This window comes from Sturnira hondurensis, unplaced genomic scaffold (assembly GCF_014824575.4).
Source record: "Sturnira hondurensis isolate 20B ecotype Veracruz unplaced genomic scaffold, ASM1482457v3 Scaffold0013559, whole genome shotgun sequence".
NCBI classification, from domain to species: domain Eukaryota; kingdom Metazoa; phylum Chordata; class Mammalia; order Chiroptera; family Phyllostomidae; genus Sturnira; species Sturnira hondurensis.
The window spans coordinates 6551832-6575053 of record NW_028086190.1 but is presented as its reverse complement, the minus strand read 5'-3'; the positions used below and the strand labels follow the sequence as shown (position 1 = coordinate 6575053).

Here is a 23222-nt window from a genome sequence, read left to right as displayed (position 1 = left end):
TCTCAGTTTAATAGGGCAGATAAAAATGAAAACTTAACAAGATTTATCTTTCTGTTCCTTAAAAAGTGAACTTCGATTTTAATCTGTAAGTCCAAATACATTTAATAATATGTATTAAATGTATTTAATACATTTAATACATTTAATACGTCTGTTTAATCTTCTGGATATAGAAAAAAGAAAATTCCAGCACACGGCCATCCATTTGAAGTGGTGAGTCACAGGTAAATCACATACTATCGTTAATGAAATGAAGAAATGGGGAGATGTGGTGGGGAAAGAACGTGGGAGCAATCCCTCCAGCAGGGATGATGTGTTTTGCGGGAGAAGGTATACTCATGTATTAAACCCCCGAAGTGTGAAACATCTGCTCTGCGGATATTCCAACAAATATCTTTGCCAAATATGAGAAAGGCTCACTTTCCACTGTGGATCTGAAACTCTCAAGAAAAATTTCCACCACCGAAAAAGAAAAAAAAAAGGTAAGACAGTTTGTTTTAAGCCAAGTCTGCCTCCAGGAGAATTTGTTGTGTTCACTTGTTCTTACTATTTCTATTGTCGTGAAAACCAGAAATGAGTTCAGCTTGCACCCCAGGTGGGAAGTCAGAGAAGGGGAACCTGTGTAAGTGGAAGTTTGTCACAGTAGGCAGAACAGTCGCTTTGCAGCCCAGGCCCATCTCAGGGTGCACCGCTTCACAGCTACACTGTAAAGTGTTAGAAATCCTCCCCCCCACCCCAGAATATATATATATGTATATTAAAAAAAATCCCCTGTCCATCTCTCAGTACACAAAAGGACCTCATCACACTGCAAAAATAGCAGTACCCACTTTGGTCAATTAAAACAAACAAACGAACAAACGAACAAACAAAAAAAGCATACATTATTTTTTTAAATCTGTGTACTTACCTATAATAACCAATACAGCTAAAAGCACTACCTACATAGGCAAAACGTGGTATTGCATAATTCGTATAAATTTGAAACCCCTCCCCCCAAATATTAATTGGAAGATGAAAAACATGAAAGGTTAATAGAAAAAACACCAAAATACTGAAAATATTGCTGGTCGATTACAATTTTTAAGCGGCAACTATACACAGCCATGATATGCTTTATAAATGTGAGATAAAGGTATAACTGTCTAAAAAATCCATGATGTAACACATTTTTCTTCGTCTGGAGTACAAAATATTTTGTCATAAAAATGGTAAAGATTTAAAATGATAATAAATGCAGCAAAACAAGTGTACTGATGTCACTTTTTTGTTTTTTTGTGGTTTTTTTCTTTCTGTTTTTTAGATTTCAAGGCAAGGCACGTAATGTGGACATTATATCTTCGTGCAAATTAGGATTACTGGAAAGAGTATTTTTAATTAAAATTTCAAGAGACATAGAGGCAAAATGTGTCTGCCCATGCACACTACAGATCTGTCAATACAAGGAATTTGTTGAACAAGGCTAATGTCTGAAAGCACCATGCAAGTTTTCAGCACCCTGATTACATCTGTTTTCTCAAGAGTGCGTTTTTATATCCTACACCCTGGCGTTCCCAATTTGTAAACTGTGAGCTTTACCCTTGTGACATGGATTTTTGCCTGCCTCTGTCTCTATAATGCAGATTTTATAGAACCTTTTGTACACCCTATGGGTTTTTGATGCAACCAGTAATTTTAAATAAATAAATTTGGCCTCCAAGGAGGCTGCAGCTAAATCAACGTAAGTGCTGTGTTTTCATTAATTTTTTTCCTCAAGCATGTGATTTGTCTTAATTGAATGCTTGTTTCATGCCCTCAAAAACTGAGGGGAAAATAAATTCATTCAAAATTATTTTAAATCCTTTTTTAATCCCCTCAATTTAGAGTCCAAGGGCTGAAGGACTTATCATCATGATTCCCCTTTAGATATAAATTTATAAATTGCACTTGCCTCTGGTAAATTTTTGTGGGGAAAATATTATATTAATTTTTACTGTTGCATGCAGAGATAACACTTCACCTACATAGAGGCATTTCTTCCATAGAGCCTTTGTGTTCAAACTGTTTTTTTTTCCTTTTTTCCTTTTTTTTTCTTTTTTTTTAAATTTTTTAAGATTTCAAACTGGGTTAAACACTGGAAAAGGCTGGGTTAAGGGCCAAATTTAATAAATCTGTACTGATAACTAAAGGCTACAGAGATTTTATATATATTCTTTAACTTTTAGATATCAGAGTGCTTACAAAATGGCTGGCTCACGGCTCTGTCACCCAGCACCTCTGATGCCGCCTCCTAGCCTTCGTTGGTGAAATAACCAGGAAGAGTGATTCCATGCGTAAACAACGAGAATACTAAACCAATAAAACTAGCTTATCATGCAAATATTAAGGCATCTAGAAAGTCAGTTAAAATATATTGTCGTAGAGACAGAACATCTATTTCCCAGCGGACTTCATGTAACAAAGGCTACGTTTGCAGGGGCTGCGACCTACCATCAGTGAAATATCATCGACCCTTTTTATGTCATTACAGTCTCAACCTTAAGGGAATTAGTGATTGTGAGTGCTGCAATTGCTGGTCTATTATTATCTTCTTTCTTCAGTTTCTTTCCTTTCTCCCTTTTTGTTTGTTTTGTTTTGTCCAGTCCTCCTCTTTCCATTTTTGAAAAATTTCTTAAAATATTGTTGTATTTCATTTTCCCTCAGTTGCTCGTTTCTGCTTGAAGGAAAGGTTCTCCAATTATGTTCAAACCGTAATTTTGGACATTTGCCGGTAGGATGGGTGTCCTGTTTGATACTTGGAACGGAACCAAGCTAGCCCAGGTACCAGGACTGTTGACAGGAGATGGGGAGGAAGGAGGGAAGAGAAAAAGAAAAAAATACAGTGTTAGAATCTACAACAATATTAGAAATATAAGTTCCACAGGCATCAAATTGCTATTATAACTTTTTAAAATTATAGCTTAATATGAAATAAATGTGCGAAATTACAAATTTTATATGTATATACACCACATGGTCCACCATTTTCAAGGAAGTTAAGACTAATTGTGAAGCAGAAAATCCCCAAGTCAGGTTCATACATAACTGTTGAACTCTGACCGAGGATATTCTTCCTAAAATATCCAATCTACTTTGATATAAATACAATATGATTTTCTTATCAAAAAAGAGAAGGCAGCAAGCCTACCATGGTAGCAATATAGTTTGTCAGTTATATTCTGATCTTGTTTTACTTTTATCTCAGAAGCAATTCAGTGGTAAGATGTTTTTTAATTTTTTACTTGCCTATCAGTTGAATAAAATTGTAAGGAAAGTTATTTCTTTTCTCTTCTAATAAGAAAACAGAAATATCTTTCAGGAAGGCCAGTGCATTCCCTGCAGTACTGTTACCACATGGGAGCTGCCCTGAGTTTGGGGAGCTGGGACGGTGAGTGGGAAGAATGCTGGAGGGGTAAGCAGAAGACGTTCTAGACCCTCTCCACCCAACTTGACTTTCACCTATGTTGGATTTGAGGCTGTTTAAGGGGAAAGTTTGAAAAACAGTTCTCTAATTGCTGCTGGCCTAATTTCTAATTAAACAATTAGTACATGGAGGAAAATAACACCAGACCTACATACCACAAAACAACCCCACAACACACATTTTGGAGTACACCTGATCAGACGTATTGTTTGTCTCAACACTCAACTCAGAACAGTGTAGCTAAGCAACAGCTGCAGAATCACGAACCAAGAAAACACCAAACCGACAATTCTATACCTAGTTTTGTCATGGTCTCACATGGAGACATAACTTCAATGTTTCAAATTTCATTTAGTATCCACTTCTTTACTTTTGCAATCACGAGGTGAGATGGATACTATCAACATAGCTATCAACCTAGACACTCTCATTTATCCATATTTGAATTCCAAAGGAACAAAAACCTTTATAGAACATTAACATTAAGGAACAATTTTGTCAAAAAAAAAAGAAAGGAAAAGAAAGCTTGGTATGTATTTCTTAGTTAATACTTTAACAGATAAAAATCACAACAACCTTTTATGCTCAAGGGATTTATGAACAGACAATGAGCTCCATGAGAGCAAAGCCTCTCTCTGTTTCTGCTCTTCACCTAACATAGTATTTAGCACATGGTAAATGTTCAATAAATTTTTCGGGAGACAAAGAAACCAATTAAATGTTCCAAATCACACCTAACTGTCTATTTTTGAAGAGTGCTGCTCACAATTATGCCTTTTCAAGAATATGTTGTGGCTCTGGCTGATGTAGCTCAGTGGATTGAGTGCGGGCTGAGAACAAAAGGGTCACCAGTTTGAGTCCCAGTCAGGGCACATGCCTGGGTTGCAGGCCAGGTCCTCAGTGGGGGCCATGTGAACAGCAACCACACATTGATGTTTCTCTCTCTGTTTCTCCCTCCCTTCCTCTCTCTCTAAAAATAAATAAATAAAATATTTTTAAAAAAGAATATGTTGTGAGTTGGCTCCTATACAAAGAAATCAGGCATCCCTAAAATTAAAAATAAAAATATTGAGCATTAACAAAAATTAATTATGCAAGAAAAAATTAAACAGTAACTCAAACAAGGCACACTTCAAACTAAAAAGATATGTCCTCACTATCTTATAAAAAAACATAATTCTAAAGACTAATAATAGTTGATACTGAAACCTTTTCTAAGAGACTTGTTTTCACATATTTCTTCCTACACACTTTTCAACAATTATTTCTGTGCTTTGCACTACTAATTACGAAGAATGTTACACAATGAATCATGAAACCTATTTTCTCCTCAACTGTACTTCCAGCATAATTTGTTACACAATACTAGTACATGAATCATGAAACCTATTTTCTCCTCAACTGTACTTCCAGCATAATTTGTTACACAATACTAGTACAGCATTTATGATTTCATACCATAATTTGTATCTATGATAGCCTTACTGACTGCAAGGTAAATTCTGTAAAGAAAATAACCTTGTCTTATCAATCCTTACAGAGTTTGGCCATAGCTGATGTTAATCGTTTCTTCACAAATAAAATAAATTACAAAAATGGATATCCATTATTTTTAACCTGAAACAGGAAGTATATATGAAAAACAAAACAGACTAGCTCAAACTGATAATACCTGGCAGTAAAAGACAATGCCAACAACAGGCACATCAGCACCAGCCCTAAACCAAATGGGCTCTATAGAGTCATCTAGAAGTTGCATTCTTTAGAAAAACAAACTATATACTTAATGATTGAAAATAGACGTGACTCCTTAAATGGAGAAGTCTACCTACTAATAGCAGAAAAGACAAGGATGTAGCGTTTATTTTCCAACAGTTCTCTTATTCAGTTCTTTAGAAGAGACACAGTGTTTTTTGGAAAATTCTCAGTAAAAATAAATCGATGCTAGTGGCTAACAGGACCCTGGTTGCAAAATATCTAACAAATTCAATTTAGATGTTTATTTGAACCTTTCCAACCTCTCATCCTACATTATGACCATGTCAAAACTGAAGTGTGTAATATATTTGTCAATACTGTTTATAAACCTTTGGGGGGAATAAATTTCAAACATTAACACTATGCAGACCCCATATATGAGTTTTACAAGTCTCTTATTGCCAATTTGTAGGTTAAGTTCAAAACTATAGGCACATTTTTAGAGCTTTTTGGTAGCCCCACTGAAAACTATCTGGTAAAATGAGTTCAATTATAATAATAATGTAAAGAAAAATGTTCAAACAAAATAACCCAGCTCATTTAATTTCAAAGAGACAATGCCTCAAATTGCATAGTTTGTCTGGTAAAAATGCAAGAGTAATTTTTGTACATCTAACTCTCTCTGTATAAATAAATGCCAGTGATCACCGGTATGGATAAAATAAACACACATTTGAATTACTCATTTATATATACAAACTAGTTATATGTAAAATGCTTAATAATGTTAATAATTTTAATTCATCACAAAATAAGAATTATCCAGATAATTTTATATTCAGTCCAATAACTTGTGTCCCTGTCCACTAAGAGATGTGAGAATATAATGAAAAGATTTCAAAATATTCAAGACCAAATGAAGCTACTTCAGCAACATCTTCAGCATGCATTTACTTCATTTCCATTACATTTTCCATTGCCAGATCATCTTTTTTTTTTGCAAACAGAAGATGAGCATGACTGTAAGTTCAAACTACATCTTTAGAAAACTACACCTTTAGAAATGGTATAGATGAAAGCTATACCATTTTTAAAAAGGAATATAAAAACTTTGATAAAATCAGGTACCAAGAAGCAAAAAAAAAATTTTTGACAGTCCCTTCACACAAAGCAGAATTTACCCTAACGAAACCTACTCTGTGTATACAAAATAGCAGGAAAAAAGTGTCTGATAACCATGGGTGATATTTTCACATTATTATGATCAAATATGTGATATGGCTGTCTCATAAAAAGGTAAGAAGCAAACAAAGAAATTATTTTGACCTTAAGATGCATTACTGCCCTGGCTGGTGTAGCTCAGTGGATTGAGCGCGAGCCTGCAAACCAGAGGATCGCAGATCGATTCCCAGTCAGGGCTCATGCCTGGGTTGCAGGCCAGTTCCCAGCAGGGGACACACGGGAGGCAACCATACATTGATGTTTCTCTCCCTCTCTCCTTCCCTTCCTGTCTAAAGATAAATAAATAAAATATTTTTTAAAAATTAAAAAAGCTACATTATTAATATAGTTGATGGTCCTGCTTCATTTTATACTGATCAGACTACCTCTAAAACATTGTGTTTCTTCTAGGCCCCATTCTTTAAGAGAACACACTTCTGTGTCTTTTTCTTTTTTTTTTTTAGTGAGGAAAATTACCGGATAATGTCATTTGAGGAACAGACAAAGGGAGACAGGGAAGATACAACAGCTGAGTTGGAAAGAAATGTACATTTCTGTCTGGTTCAGGTGGACAGAATTATTCAGCATAAAGGGAGAAACTTCCAGAAAATAACCATTCTGAGGGCTTATTATTAGCAAGGCGCCGTCTCCAGTATTTTACGTATGCTTGTTACTGAATTCTCTCAGTGAGCTCTTGAATATGCCATCATTATCCCCATCTCACAGATGAGAAAACTGAGACTTAAAGAGCTTAAATGACTTGCCCAAATTTACCCACCTAGACCTGAGATACGAATCAGTCCTGTCTGATTCCCATGGTCATTTAACTGTATTACCCTGCTTCTCTAGAAGGTTAGAAATTGACCCAACGTGAGAAGGAACATTTGAACAGAATTTTCTGAAGATAAAGTGGATTTGCTTCAGTTGACACCGAATTTCCCATGCTCCACACAGCTGGATCATAATCCAGCTAATGCAGCAGTGGACTTGTACACAGAGCATGTGGTTGGTCTGGGTGATCAAGCAACACTGAAATTTGATGTATCTATCTCCTCTGAAACGAATCTACTTGAAGTTCTATCAGAGTGACCCTATGATGAGGATTAAGGGAGGAAGAAGATACCCACTTCTTCCTTTGAAAATGATACACTATTTATATAGTTCTTATCCTGGATAAATTGAATAAAACAGTTGTCCTAATATCTACAAGAGGTGAATAGACTCTGTACCTTTCAGTAAAAAAAGAGTGAAAATTGCTCTGAGCAAGTCAACATCTGATGGTTGTATTTCTTAAAAGTATGCATTGTGTGACTGTCTTTATGCTCCAAAGACCTGGGCCCTAAATGCTAACTCAGTAACCACCCAGTAACCATGGGGCGCCACATAAAATCACATGGAGTCGTATGTCAAGTAAGAGACCAAACAAAGGCTTCACTTCAACTATTAGTCTTAGATGATTAAAATAATAAGAGCTATTTCAAGAATTGCAAAATGTCTTGTATTACTAGTCTGTGTTTACCTGATAATGGGTTGGGCAACCCATTTGTCAAACATTTTATAAAATGTCAAAGTATACAGTAGACTAGTACTTTTTGGTAGTAACATGGCTCATTCAGGTTTTACATGCTGATTTAATCATCAGATTACCATATTTACTGCAAACAGAGTAAGTGTTCTTTCAAGAAACTTATAAAAATACTATAGGAATGAAGCACAAAAATTGTACGTATTCATACATACATCAACTGTATCAGTAGCAACATTACTTATAGAGAGCAATAAAAATAAGTAGTGGCCCAGAAAATACAGACAATAAGTAAAATAAATACCACAACTTAAAAGAACAGTTTGCCTTTAATTCCTTTGTACCTGTTTCAAATATCCCCAAGAAGGAAAATGTTTTACTTCCTTGGCTAAATATTAATTTTATGACTATAATATTAACATACAGATATTATTAATAGTATCTTTTCCAAAATATATAATAAATAGTTTTCTGTACCAGTAGCTAAAATCTGCCCAGGAGAAAACAAAGGCATTGTAATTAAGTATTAATCAAGTTAGAAACTGTGCTGTTTTGGATGGTATATGCGCACATTTGGACTGTGTTTATTTCAATATGAAGGCTGCAGACAGCACCTCGTGAAAAAATGCTCACTCGGACCAGTGGAAGAAGTACGCATGTGTTGGTGGTATTTAAGTATCCGCAAATTTAAAATTTATTTTATATATTAAAAGTATGTTTAAGAATTCATTAGTGTTTAAAAACAAAGGAAATGGTATTTAAGATACTAGTCTCTAGAGCATTTAGATAGTTCATATTAAATGACAGTGCCTGGCACTCTTCTATGTGCTTGACCTACTTTAGAGCTTCCAATCTTCAACCCAAACCTATGAGAAAGTACTGCTATTGTTCTGATCTTACAGACAAGGAAACTGAAGCTAAGAAGTTAAGTGTCTTGCCAAATTCATATTGCCATTAAGTAGGAAAAGCCAGGATTTCAACTCTAGCAGTGTGGTGCTAGGCTCTATATTCTTACCCACTACACTTTACCTCTTTCATAAAACACACTTTACTTTTACCACTGCACAAGAATTAATATTATCCCTGAATTATATATGGTAGTCTATAAATTAAGGTCCATATCACTCACGAATGTATAATGTGAGTTCAAACTCCAACACAAATAACTGTATTTTATCCAAATCCAGATTCTTTTCAGCTGAATGCAATATTTAACCTTGTTTATGTGCATGCAGATGTGGCTGTGTATCAATAGTCTGTTGAACTCCACTTCAAATGAGACCAGACTAGAAGTAAGATACACAAAGTGCTTTACACAGGTCTCGGATTTCTTCAGTTTATTTCCCCATTTTTAAAGCTCATTATTGCCATCTGAATGATCCTATTTGCATTCAAGATGATTTCTAATGATTATTACTATTTGTAATAATCTGTATCAGAAAGCTCCCTGGCCAGCTCTTACCTGAACTCCAAAGTACTCTTGTGGGCTCTCTGGGAAACAGCTAATAGCACAAGCTGCAGGTGGCTCATGGAATTATTCTAACTGCAAGCAATAGCACTTCATAGTAATGAAAGAGAAATGTATTTTTTTCTTAACTAAGTAGGTAAATTGCCTGCTTTATTGCTGCTCCTTGGGGACCAACACTTTTGAAATAACATATCAAAACAGTAAGTTGTCAAAGCTCATTAATTTATATTCAATGGTTTCAGACGTACTTGTTATTGGGGCACACTGGATCGGAATATTAACTGTACTGAGTGTGAGTGCTAGCATTTTCTAAGTGAAATAATGCCACGTGTCGGTGGGATATGGGACCGCGAAAACGAAGTACTGCACATGCTCATTAATTACTACCCTCGTTTAGTAAAGAGCTCTCACAAAATCCTAGAAGACCTTTCAAGAAGGCAATCTATATACTTAAAAGTAACAAAGACTTATTTCCTGAAAATGTTTACTTTTGGATAAAAGTATTAAAAAAAAAACACTTTCCCCCTAAATAGGCCAAATTTAGATTTGTAAAAAAAATGATGTTTGATATTTTCTATGTTTTAGAACTGGAAATGAAAGAGAATCATTATAAAGATGACTAACTATAAAGAAATCACAGTACACACACACATACGTATGCATTAACTCAGGTAGCAATGGGAGGTTTTGGCCAATTAAAAATACAGAATCATCAGGGTCACAGCGCTTATTTCATTCCCCCCCACAGACTGCACCGCAGCAGAGACCCCTGCGTGTACATTTCCATCCCCTTTCTCTGGTCTGCATCCATCTCTAGCCCTTGGGCTCCCTTTCAGGGCCATTGTCCCAAGTGCCACTGCTCCCCTTATTAGCATATGTGAGTCTTCAACAGCAGAGAAAATTCTCTGCAAAAACAGAGCTTCCAAACGGTGTCTTTCACTAGAGAAAATCACCCAAGGCATACTAAGTTAAATATGACCGTAAGTTTCACACAAAAGCAAAAAGTGATTCTTTCCCAAGTGATTTTCTCTTAAAAGCTAAAATCAGTGTTATTTGCACAACATCACCTCTATATGAAAGAACTTATTTGTACCAGAATTTTGAAGCACAAAATTGCAAATGATTGAGGAACTGAACACATTTTTGTATTATGCCTGCTACTGTGTTCCAGGTGCAAAAAAATTCACTTTCACGTAAAACAAAAATGAATAAAGGAGAGAATAACTGTAATTTTCTACAATTTCTGAATATTCAAAATTTGTGCTCTTTAATTTTTTGAACTTAAATAGGCTTTTTGCCTTTACATTTCTCTTCTGTAATTTTTTTATCTACTCACTCATATGCTTTGTTACTTAAGGAAACATGACTAAAAATTCACTACACACCTACTAACAACACTAGCAATCATGAGAATCAGAAAAGGTAAGTTAATAAATACTAGTGCGTTGGCTGCTGATGAAGCTGATTTCTTAGAGCCATAATACACGTGTAAATGCTGCACTTCACATCAAACATCTATGAAAAAAGCGGGTGTTGAATATAATTCTTTCATTGCAAAGGGTTAATCAGCAAGGTTTACATTTGTGAATTTTCTGAATCTCGCTCCTCCCTATCCTGCAGCGCTGCCAAAAATCATCTGACAGGAAACGTAAGATTAAGTTTGTCCTACCTAAGCGAACAAAGAGTGCTCTGAACAGGCCACCGGTTTACTGCAGAGCGGGAACTTTGCTAATCCTGCTGGAATCTGCAGTGCTGCTCAGAAAATACCACGGCGAAAGTCGCTTTCTCCCCTCCAACATCTTGTCTCTGGATCATCTCATTTTGGGGACGCTGAAGTTCCTGCTGCTTCTCCCATAAAGGTTAACTTAAAGCTCCAAACATAATCATGTGGAAAATGGACATTATTGATTCCTATGGTCCATTGTTCCCCTATCCTAAGTCCCTGAAGTTCAAGTTCAATCTGGAATTACATCATGTCTGGTTTCTCCTGGTTACCAGACGGCTTGAGACGTGACCACAGCTACAGAAAAAACAAACAGCCTTCTTCACGCTTCGGCTCCCCTATCGATTCAAACGTAAACTTTTTTTCTTTCTCTCAAGTATGCTTCAAGTATGGAGCATGGTTAATTTAGAGATTAAGTTCCAAATTAGATTATCTAATGGCATCTTAATGGATTGCTGACCCATTTCCTGTGGGATGGCAGCATGCAAGTCTGGCTGGAATACAATTAATTTCTTAGGAAGTGTTCTGAAGAGTTTCCTAGATAAAAAGGAAACGTTGTGTTGTGCAAATCTTCCTTTATAAATGGGGAAAGTTAGGCAAAACTAAAACAAATCCCAATGTGTTTTTCAACAGCCAGATCACAGATATTGCATATGAGTGAAAACCATGGCAGGTCATTTTAAAGAACAGTAACATTTCTAGTTTTGATTTCATAACAGGTGAAAATAATTTTGATGAGAACAGAGTGATCGTTTTAAATACATTACTCAAACACAAAGGGTGACAACTGTTAGCAGAGCAGCCCTGTTACCAAACAATGGTCATACGCAATTTTGGCTTTTGCAATTTTTCTCCTTGAAACAGAGATTCTTCAGTTCATCTACCTTATCAGCATTTCTACCACAGTCCCTGGCTGGTGCTAGGGGCCCAGAATGGTGTGTAAAAAGTTGAACGTTTCGAACACACTCTCAAGCTGACAGCTGAAAAGGAAATTCAGCACTCTGAGAATAAAGCCCCCCCCAGGAACTCCAGGAACAACCCAGCTGTCGCACTGTAGTTATGTGTCAAGATAACAAACTGAAAGCAGGAAATGCTAACTAGTGGATTCACAGGGATGGTCTCAGTGTAATGTTGAAATAAAAGTTAACTCTTAATACTACCTATGGATACGCCATGTACTACCCTGACCATACAAGTAAGGGCAGTAATTAATGAGCACATTATATATATATTATACCCCTGCACACACACATGCATATGTACATGTGTATACATACACATGTACACACATACACCACGTACTCACCTATACACATACATGTACATTTAGATGCAAACGTATGGTTCACAAACCTATACTGAAGATCACTTTGTCTAAACATTCATTCTTAAATCACTGAGAATACACATCTCACAAGGACAATTGGATGGGCAGCGCAAGGAAGACGGCAGGTCTGGGACAGTGTCATGCAAACAGGGCGTGTGTACGAAACGAATGCCACCCCTCTTTCCTTTTGCCCTCCCTCTGCGGACCAACCAGATCCAAACAATCTTTACTGGCTGCTAAATTTCTCTCGGGAAATCAAGCAACTCTCTAGAATTGCAGTAATAAACGACAATTTCTTACAAAAACATGTGTAAAGTAACTACAGAATGAAGTATTCAACTCATAGAAAAGGACTGCTAACACATGTAACATGTAAAATAGCTGATCAAAGTCTCTTTGGTGCCATTCAATTATGGCATCAGCAGAAACACAAAAATCCTTCCAATTATTTCAGTAAAATTCTTCATTTATTCATTATTTCAGAGGCTGAGCAAATGGTTTGTGTAAACATATCCTTCAGTAACACGCGCGTGTTTACTTTAGCCGTCTGAAGGCTTCTTCTATGTTTATACAAGCAATCAGACACATACAGCCACTCACTTGTGGCTTTGCCTTTTCCTGAAAGGGGTGAAGGGGGAGCAGAGGGAACGAAACAATAAATCCAGTTTCTCTTTTGCATAAAGCACTCCCTCCAATGTTTTAAAATAACATGTTTATATTATTCTTGGATTGTCCTTCGGCTTTCTTTTTCATTCAATTATATTGCTCTTTTATATTCGATAGCACAAGCTATATTCTGGCTATAGTTTCAAGAAAGAAAGCCAGTTAGGGAGTTAACTGCTGTATTTGTTTATACTCACATAACTCACATATGCAACAATATAATTTATCCACATTGGAGGACAAAACTCAGACACAACAGTGCCCTTATGAACAACATACGCAACTCATCACCTAGCCGCTTCCCCCACCGTCGCAAAAGCTGGGCCCCTCCTGACTCAAGCAGAAGCGAGCCCTTCACCAACAGATTTCACTCTACGTTCCCTGTGATACCTGACCTTTGGGTTAGACAGAAAAATTCACACAGGTGCAAGCCACACACACAGACACAACTCACAAAATTCTAGGGTCAAAACAACAAAACACCTTCAGGGTTGCAACCTGGTAAGTCTGTAAAAACTTTCCCAAAAAGTATGCTTTAGATCCTAGGGGAATGTTTATACATTGGTGGGTGGGGATGGGGTTAGGGGTAGGGGTCGGGGTGGGCTGTGAGGGTGCCAGGAAGGAGGAGGATGGAGGAAACCTTCCAGCTTTGATTACACTTGTGCAGGCCCCTGGGCACTGCCATTTTCAGTCGGGAAAAACGGGCTGCACTTGACGTGGAAACCCCCCTACAGGATGACTGGCCTAAAGCAGAATGGGGCAACCACGGTGATGGTATGAACAGATTAATGGCAACAAGCAATCAAAACAAAATAAAACAAAGTGAAGCCAAAGCACAAATAAAAAACAAAACACTTTCTTTGACTGTTTTTTCTACTATAAAGTCTCTAGGGATTGCCTTTTGTTAAAAACAAAAAGCAACAACCACAACAAAAATAAACTCATGTTTTCTTTATTCTATTAGGACAAAGGCAGGTTATTTAATTATTTGGTTGAATAGCTCTACACTGCTCATATATTTTCAATCTAGTCAGATAATTTTAAAGTTGTAGCAGTGCCCTGAAAGTTTAGATGTCTGCTATCTGCATTAAAAATAATAGTGTTACAGACACTTACGATATTTTTGTAGTATCCCTTCTAGAAAAAAAATTACGTTTCATAAATAACCACAGGGTACAAACTATAAACCACACACATATTGTGAATATGTTGTGCCACAGCATGGCCGATGTGTATTGTCAAATACGGACTCCACTTGTGCCTATTTTTGAAAACTATACCAAAGCAAACTGCTGTCTCATTTGAGTAATTTTGTTCTAGACTGTATGGTACTTAGATTTGAAGCATCTGTAGCTCCGCGTTGGGGTCAGCCCACCACAGAGATCAGTAAGTATCTGCTGAATGTAAATGTATGAATGGGACACATGCCAATGGGACACATTACCAATCATGTGCTTCCTGAATCCCAACAAAGTTGGAAGAAGAAAACCAAAAGCTACCTTTTTAAAGCTGTTGGAATCATTAAGGCCATCTATCTATAATTGTCTACTAATTTAAAACAAAATTTTGAGAAGGGGAAAATGACATTTTATCTAAATCGATTCTGAAGTTTTTCCTGACTTATCACCTGAAACTGACGACCACACCACTGTTTCACCGAGAAGGGTATTTGTAACATAAACAACGTTCTCCGAAGAACCGAGTTTAGTCATCGCATTAATTCACTCCAACACATGTATGTTCTGTGGTGCTTCCTGGTCCACTCACCTTTTCCTTTCTGGGGGATACCAGTTTTTTTCTTCGGAAAATTACTAGAAACTAGGTATAGTTATACTTTAAATCTCCAATAATTTATATCCTTATTTGGCTTTAATGTACCTTCAAGGTGCTATCCTATTTTAGATAAGTAAATGTCAATCAGTAATTCACGGATTTGAAAGCTTATACAGCCACAGCCACATCGAAAGCCACAAACACACTACATGCAATTTGCACTTCTTGTAAACCATAAGATTTATCTACTGACGTGGACCATTTTGCTAACAGAGTATGGAATACAAGGAGGTCATTTAATAAAATTAAATCTAAGCAGTGTTATCATATCTAACTAAATTAATTTTAAAATACCTATTAAGACAATTTAAATAAAATATTTTCATTGAATTTAATTAAGAGTGTTAATTACTACAACTTTAAATGAGATGCTCTCATTAAGCTTATCTTCTTTCTGGTAAGTATACATTATATTTTTTCAAGTAGAGGAATATTTAGGTTTCTTGGGGAAAAAGCAATATATGTAAAAATGTCTATATTTTAAAGTAGATGGTATCAGTCTGTCAAAAGAGGAAAAGTCATATCGTATTCATTTTAGTTAGTGTGTTAATAAAACTTGAGGTTTTAAAACAGAGTCCAACTAATTTTCTTAGTTTTCACCTGAAGAAAAGCAGACATTTTATTAATCTCATTCTTTTAAACTCCACTGTTTAGCGGTTTCTATCGCACAACATGGAGACGTGTGGCCCACTGACAACCGATATGTCCATCCGCGTTTTTAGCAGAGGCACGTTCGGTGACCAGGATCACCACCACAGCAGGGCTGGGGAACCGCGTCGGCTCTACTTCTGGTGAACTCCTTGTGGGATTACCTCACTCTCTTCTCAAAAGTTTTATCTCTCATTGCATATGATTACACCATGAATTTTAATTATTTAAATTGTCAAGCTGACAAAAGTTGTTCTTTATTAAAATAATACATGACAGTACTTACTTTCTAAAACCCATACATGAGACAATATCAAAACTAGTTTTGAAAATGAAGTCTTAGAATCATTTTCTCAACCAACCAAATAAAGTCAATTCTCAACAACTCACATCAATGTACAAACAGAAATTAAAATTTTATTTAAACCAAATGCTTTTTTTAGCTATTAATTCCAACAATCTTCCCACTCCTAAATTTATGAATGCTGCTAATAACAGTAAATGGACTAATTAAAATTTTTTCTTCTAGCTTTTCCCCTCTGACAGGGGGATAAATGAATTATAAAATGGCTTAAAGTTAACAATCCAGGAAAGAGCTGAAACGAGAAGAATCTATAATGTAAAAACTCAATAGCTAAAAAAAAAATCTTTCCTAAAACCAATTTCATATTTCAGGCCCTAAAGTCTAAGTATAAAATCCCCCCTCAAGAAAAATATTATAAATTATTTAAAATACTTCATAGCACTTAGAAATTCCAATAATTAGCATATGTTATAATCCCAAATTAATTTAAACTTGCATTTATATAACAAATAAGGAAAGAGGTTAGAGAAAGAGGGATGGTATATCCAAAACAACTAAATTTTTAACATTTATTATCTATAAAGCTAGTTAAAACAAACACTATAGCTCATGTAATTTTTAAGTGTAAGTGTAGGGTTGGAAATAATTAAAATGTTACCTTTGCCAAGTAATTCCCAATGTATCCTCACTGGTACTGGGGTATAAATGCCTGCCGTTTTGATTCATGGTCCAGTCACAAATCCTCAGCTGTCAATTGAAACCTAGCAGTCAGATATGGATCGAGCAGTACTACAGTTTTTAGTATTTAAATGAACACATGCAAACTAGTACTGTACATGGCATTAACCATACTTTCCCAAGAGGCAATTTAAAGGAAAAAAAAGCAAAAGAAAAACCTGACTCTGAAAAGCAAAATTCCTAGACTCTTTTTCAGAAAAAGCTATTACAATATGCTTCTCTATTAATTAAAGCATACAGGAGAAACAAGTGCTTAGAACATAACAATTAGCCATTAATAGGGTACAAATTGAGCTGCAATAAAAGCAAACGTTAATGTTCAATAGAAAGATATATTTTAAAAGAAAATAAAAAGGCTTTTAAAAAATGCAACACACCAAATAATCTGCACTGAGTAAAAGAATCATTTCAAGCATGCAGTTTGCAAAACACAGAAGACATGCAGTTTAGAGGGGAAGGCCCCACCTTTCCGACACTGTCCCTGACTTATGTTTAGAAGCATCAAGGTATTCCGTTTTAGATGTTCACGAATTTTGTTTTATTCAAAGTGGCATTTTTTAGAAAGAGTTGATAAGAATTTCTACTTTTATTTTAAACTCACAGTAATGGCATTTAAAATACTTTACCATATCTGAATAGAGTGAGGAATGCACTGAATACAAGCTGAAACAAATTCTTCCCAGATCTCCGAATCATCAGCTCTGCCCTTCAGAGATTGTTCAAGTAACCCTATCCAGCTCTGTTTGGTTAACAGCTGCCCTACAGTGCTAGCAGATTTATTGAAAAGATATATTGCTTATTTTTATGCTTAAGAAAGTAAACTTATCTGGCTTTGGGGAAAAAACACTAGAAAAATCATGGTTTTTAATCTTTAGATAGCTGTGCTGTAAATTACCTGCATCTTGCATTGAAAAGATGACTTATCCACAGCCCTCCCCTAAACCTTGCTGGCTATATCTCAGTGAGCATTCCTAAAAGATGATGATTGCAGCCAAAGTGCCTTTAAACTTAGGATAAATTATCTTAATCCTTTCTGATAATGTTATGGCTAAAAAAAATTGGCTATTAAGAATTTCCTTTTCTTGTTATACTCTCCAGTTTCTACACATGCTAAGTACAAGCGATTCTGGATTCTTAGAAGAATTGTTTTTGCTCATTTTTCTACAGATCTATGAGGCTCCAAAATACCTCCTAAAATCTCTAGAACATGTGTTTTAATTATATTGATATTTCAGGTAAAACTAATTTGAAAATTTAAAGAACTGAAAAAAATCACTTAATGTAGACGAAGAAACAGGTAGACAGATAAACAGATTGATAGATATGCAGATTCTGCTCAGGATGCATGTCATAAAGAAGCCATAAGTAAGTAAAGAAGGTAAATTAGAATAAAAATATTCTTAAAATGGATCATAATACTTGCATAGAGGAGGAAATGCATACTTGATTTAATGCAGAGCTTTAAATCAAACAGGCAGCACTTTAATATGGCAAGACGTTTAAAACGTTCTCAAATTGGGTCATCTAATTACAAATGCAATGTGATGGGGCAATCTGAAATTGTTTTTCTGCAGTACATGTCAACCAGTTGTCTATTTCAAAATATGTATTTTTTAAAAGCGGTACTATGCAAATAATCTAAAACTGCCCAAGAAATCTGATTTTATATAAAGATTACCAACGGAACCACTTACTGATTCTACTCTAGTGAATGAAAATTCTAGTTTGGAGTCAATTAAACATTCTCAATAAGATAAGGGTATATGTAGGCAGAACCCAATGTAATTCTGCTAATTATTAACTTCTGGTCTGTTTCTGTGAGGCAGTTAGGTTAGACTGAAGTGGATTTCAGAAGAAACTTGCACAAAACCAGGTGCACTTAATTATTACTCATTCGCTGGCTCATAGTCTCTCGGACAACTGCAGGTATACGCCTCCTGGCCAGGATGTGTATGTAAATGGTCGGTATTTTGTTGTCCATGTTGCTAATTTTTTGTTTCTTTACCATCCCCCAAAATGTCCAGTGGGCTAACCTCAGCCACATGTGGAACACTTACAATCGATGTATTTCTGGACTTCTTCCTGAGGGTGGTATCACAGGGAGTCAACCTGGCTGCAGCCGCCATGGTCATACTTCAGGTCTACCCAACAGGAGCACTTTCTCCCACATTAAAAATATGCTTGAGTATATATAAAATGATCACAATATCTTTAACAATAATTTAAGTGCCAAAGAAATTGACAGGATATTAATTTGTATTGAATTAATTTCTTTTCAGTTACTGAAAATGTGAAATACAATTTGAAGCTTCTTGGCCACTTAGATTGTGGGCTGGCATTGTCAACATCTTCAAAAATTTTGAGCGGGCACATGTATGCATGCTGATATGTTAAAACTTACTTCAAGTATGTTGCTTAAGCAAGTGCTTCTCCACATTTTAAAATATATATTAGTTATTAATTGATTTTACATAAAGCATCTTTGAATTAGCAAACCTCCTGATAAGGGAAAAATGTAAAGGAAATTTTATAGATAGGGGAAACAAATAATTAATGTAAAAACCACCTCTTCACTGAAGATGTCCATGAAACTAATTCCTAATAAAATCAATTCCTAAGAATCTTGTTTGAGCAACATAGTCCTGACTCAGCAAATTTTAAACAAATTCTACGTTAATACTGTGTTAATAGGTGTATTTAAGCATCTTTTTGCAGCCTGTTAGTGATCATGGTACTAGCATAATTCAGTATTTTTAACAAAATTGAATTTTACATTAGGCTGTAAATAAGTTTAAAATAATAGATGATAATATTATTTGAGTTTGGTGTGGTAATTCCTCAGTTTCTATACTGTGCTACATAATTTAGCTATCAATTCATTTTTTAATTAAATTTTAAAACTTTAATTTTGAGTGGTATTATAAGGTTTAATAACATAATTTTTGCAAGTATTTTCCCTCAAAAATAAGATTTACTTTTTTTCCCCCACTAGTAATCAAACTTAAAATAGCAGGTGCAGATCAGTTTAGAAATTCAGCCTGTTCAAGCTTTGTGTTTGTATGTGTAGGGGGGTAGTAATTCTTATTTTTGTAATAATATAGACTCTTTGACAGACCTCATCATATGTATATCCTTGCAGAAATGCACGCTCATATACATAATTTTAATTATTTAATTTGTATACACCTACTAATAGGAAATTAGATTGTTTACAAAACTAAAGCAAATTTTATATTCAAACGATTTATGCCCAGAATTCCTAAAGCAAACACAACGTGAAATAAGGAAGATTCTCCTCTGAAAGACCTATGAGTGAACAGGTAACAGGTTGAAAATACTCCAAATTGAGGGTAAAGACGTCACTGCACATGCTCTTAGAATGGACTTCCATGCTCTCCGGACTGAGAAGCTTGCTCCTCTCCCAACCTGAGATTGTCTCACAGAGACAAAGACGGGGACCCTGCAGTTTCCCTTAGAAAAACTGCACAAGGGGAAGCACCTAAGAATTGGATCATTATCCTTTCCTCCCTACACTCAAATATGCACGTAGCTGATATCTATAAAGAATCAATATTGCTTGTGATTTCAGAGTAAGAACTGGTTTATTCAAATGAGGGCCCTCTATTGTTATGAAGTTGGGCTTTTGTTAAATGTTTGGCAATTAGCTTTGGGAACAAAACAAAGAAGGCAAGCAAAACCTTCTTCTTTGTTAGACTCAGCAAAATCTGAGTCCCTCTTGATGACAACAGCTTTCAGTTCAACTAATAAACCATTAAACTGTAAACAGCATACTCAACATGGGCAAATTTACGTTTTCACTTTTTTTAAAGTATACCATGACCTCAAGGGAATACCCTGAAAGGTGTATTTTCTGTTCTCTTAGGTTTCTTCATTTCTCCAGATAGCCTCAGTGGAACAGATTTTGTCGGAGGGGAAGGGAGGTGCTTAAAAAGATTAACACTCCGATATTCATACTTTCCTTTTAACACTTAGATTAGTAGAATTTTATTTAATTATTATGAGTAATTACCTGCCATGGAGATTACGAAAAGGGGTTGGGGGCTTTGAATGAATAGGATGTAGCCTGCCTTACTAAACAAGTAAAATGATAAGAATAAAATTGTTACATGTTGAGACATATAACAAATATTTTCTAAAAAGATATTCAAGGCCATCCCGATACCTTAAAGTTACTTCTAATGTCAATTTCTGAAACCCATGCTTCTTGATGTTTAATTTAATTAGCATGGTAGAATTAAGTGCATATGTATGGTCCATGAGCTAAATAAACATTACTGACCATAAATCATAAGGATTAGAAAATGAAAGTTTTTTTTTTAAGATGGAAGCTATGTTAATCTGTAAGATCTAAAGTTACAAGGGAACTTAAAGATTGGGTAGTTCAACCTATGTGTTTTCCTTTCCAAAATAAGAATAAAAGACAGCAAAGTTTAAGGACTTGCCTAAGGTTAGAAATTCCTTGTTCGTGTCAACACTAAAACCAACCTCCTGAATCCTAGCCCAGGACACCAGTGTGCTGGTCATTGTTTTCCTACCATTTCCTTTCATGTGCAGCCCCCCAATACTTAAAGCTACAACATTTATTAGTTGGTTGGAATAACCACTAGAATTTCCTCTACTTCCCTGATTCAACTTAGATGTTTTAAATTCAACATTTTCAGAAAAGATCACCTGTCCCTTGTGATTTTGTTTATTAAAATTTAAGCTTTCAGTAATCATAATTTTATTTTTACATTAGCTAGTTTATCTGGACATTAGTCTTTGATAGCAAGTATGTTACCTAATAAATGAACAAATGAAAAAAGACAGACCTTAGGTGTTTTTTTTTAATTTAAGAACTAATTCAAAAGCTAAACATTTGCATAGCCATTATTTTGACTGAAACTTCCTTTAAATGTGTTTCCTTTCCACCAGCATATGTGAAAAGTGACCTCTTACCCATTTACATACCTACCCAGAAGTCATATGATAGGGTTTTGCGTCAAGCTGTCAATTATGATAACAGACACAATAAGAACAGCCCAAGTGTTGATAGTCTGCTTCCTGACTTTATTGAAAAGTTTGTTGATAGTCCACTTGTGTCCTTTCAGTTGCCTGCCTCTAATTTAAAAAAAAGCTACCTTTCCTTGGTTTTAATGTACCTAACTTTGGCTTTGCCATTTCATTTGCCAGGACAAATACTGTATAGAGGTTTCAATTAAAGTATTAATTTTTAAAAACTCTACAAAAGCAATTTATTTAAAGAATCATTGGGTATAAATGAAGTTTTCAGTGTAATGAACAGTATTTTCAAATTCTAGTTACAAAATTATATACAGGAAAGTGTTAAAGATTTTAGCCCAGTAATTGAAATTGAAATAATAGCAGTATATAGTCATGCAAGAGATGTAGCATGCCGAAGCCCAAGCACCAATAAAACCCATGCAGCTGTGATCAGTAATGCAAGGAAGGACCTGAGTTCATCAGGCCATTCACTCATTAGCTGTAATAAGTAGGCCTAGTCAGGAGATTATAATTTTGAGATTATGAAAATAAGCCTTGTGACATAAACTAGAGCTTAATTGACTTTATTGTCCCACTTAGGGAAGATGTCCCATCTGTGTCATCTAAAATGTCACCTCTGTATCATAGGTTAACATGCATTTCAATAGCTGGTTCATACAATGATGTTTTACTTCCAAACAAGAAGCTTCTTGTCACAGACTTTTACTTCCAACTGGCAATAAGGTTTTTTCTTATATGCCATATTAATGTATAACAGTAAAAATTAATATTATTATTATGACCTTACACTTACATACACTGTTGATAATCAAGTTAACTAGACCCTCTGAGATTACTAAACTTTCTATGACAGCAAAGAAAGAAGGTCTTCAATTTAGCTAATTCATTATCAGGTCGACCAGATAAGGAATTGGTACTCATTCAAGTAAGTTGTCTCACACTCATCACTCATACTAAAATTGTTAGACTGGATTGTAAAATAATTTCTGTATTTTCTAAGCAACATCCCTCACTCTGCTACACAGCTCCCCTTTTCTTAAAGACAAAACTTGGAAAATGGAGTTCCTTCATTGCCTATCACAATGAATGTGCACAGTGTGTGCATGAAATGTAGGAGGAAAGGACACTTCTACATTTTACTAAACTCTATGAAGTTATATCAGAGAGGAGGTCTTGACACTCCTGAAAAACTCCACATCATAAAAATACATTTTTCAGCAAAGACTAAGAAGTTCAGTTTGCCAAAGCAGGACCCACGAATTCTTCAAGCCACCACACCACCTTCCAATAGAAAAGTTAAAGAAGAACGAAGCTCCAATTGAAATCCTGATTTTTATTTCCCGCATGCCAATAGAGAATGCATGAACTAAGCCAATCACCCCAAAGACAGTCTAGTTCCAGGCCTTGAATAGCACTCAAGATGGAGTTAAGAGATAAAGAAAAATTTTAAAGTCCTGATCAGCTGACATGAGCAGATTATTATGATTCATTAGAATTGCTTTAATGTTAAATTATCACCTGTTTTCCATGAATCTTTTTAAAAATATTACTCATGATTATGTAATTTTATTTTTTAGATTCAAATGAGGTATATTTACAGTGACAGG

The 23222-nt window shown here is 35.4% G+C and overlaps 1 protein-coding gene across 8 annotated transcripts in view; it reads right to left on the bottom strand.

The window, feature by feature from the left end:
- Positions 1–1063: 1063 nt before the first annotated feature.
- Positions 1064–23222, bottom strand: part of NFIB (nuclear factor I B) — a 235151-nt gene continuing 212992 nt past the window's right edge. For 6 of the 8 annotated variants that reach the window (XM_037061955.1, XM_037061953.1, XM_037061956.1 and 3 more), the window contains 2 exons: positions 16511–16599; positions 1064–2808 (listed from right to left, as the gene is read on the bottom strand). In XM_037061955.1, the coding sequence (XP_036917850.1) occupies positions 2679–2808; positions 16511–16599 (219 nt within the window). In that variant the 3' untranslated portion in view covers positions 1064–2678. The remainder of the gene's footprint in view (positions 2809–16510; positions 16600–23222) is intronic. The other 2 variants (XM_037061957.1, XM_037061959.1) reach the window with 1 other exon arrangement.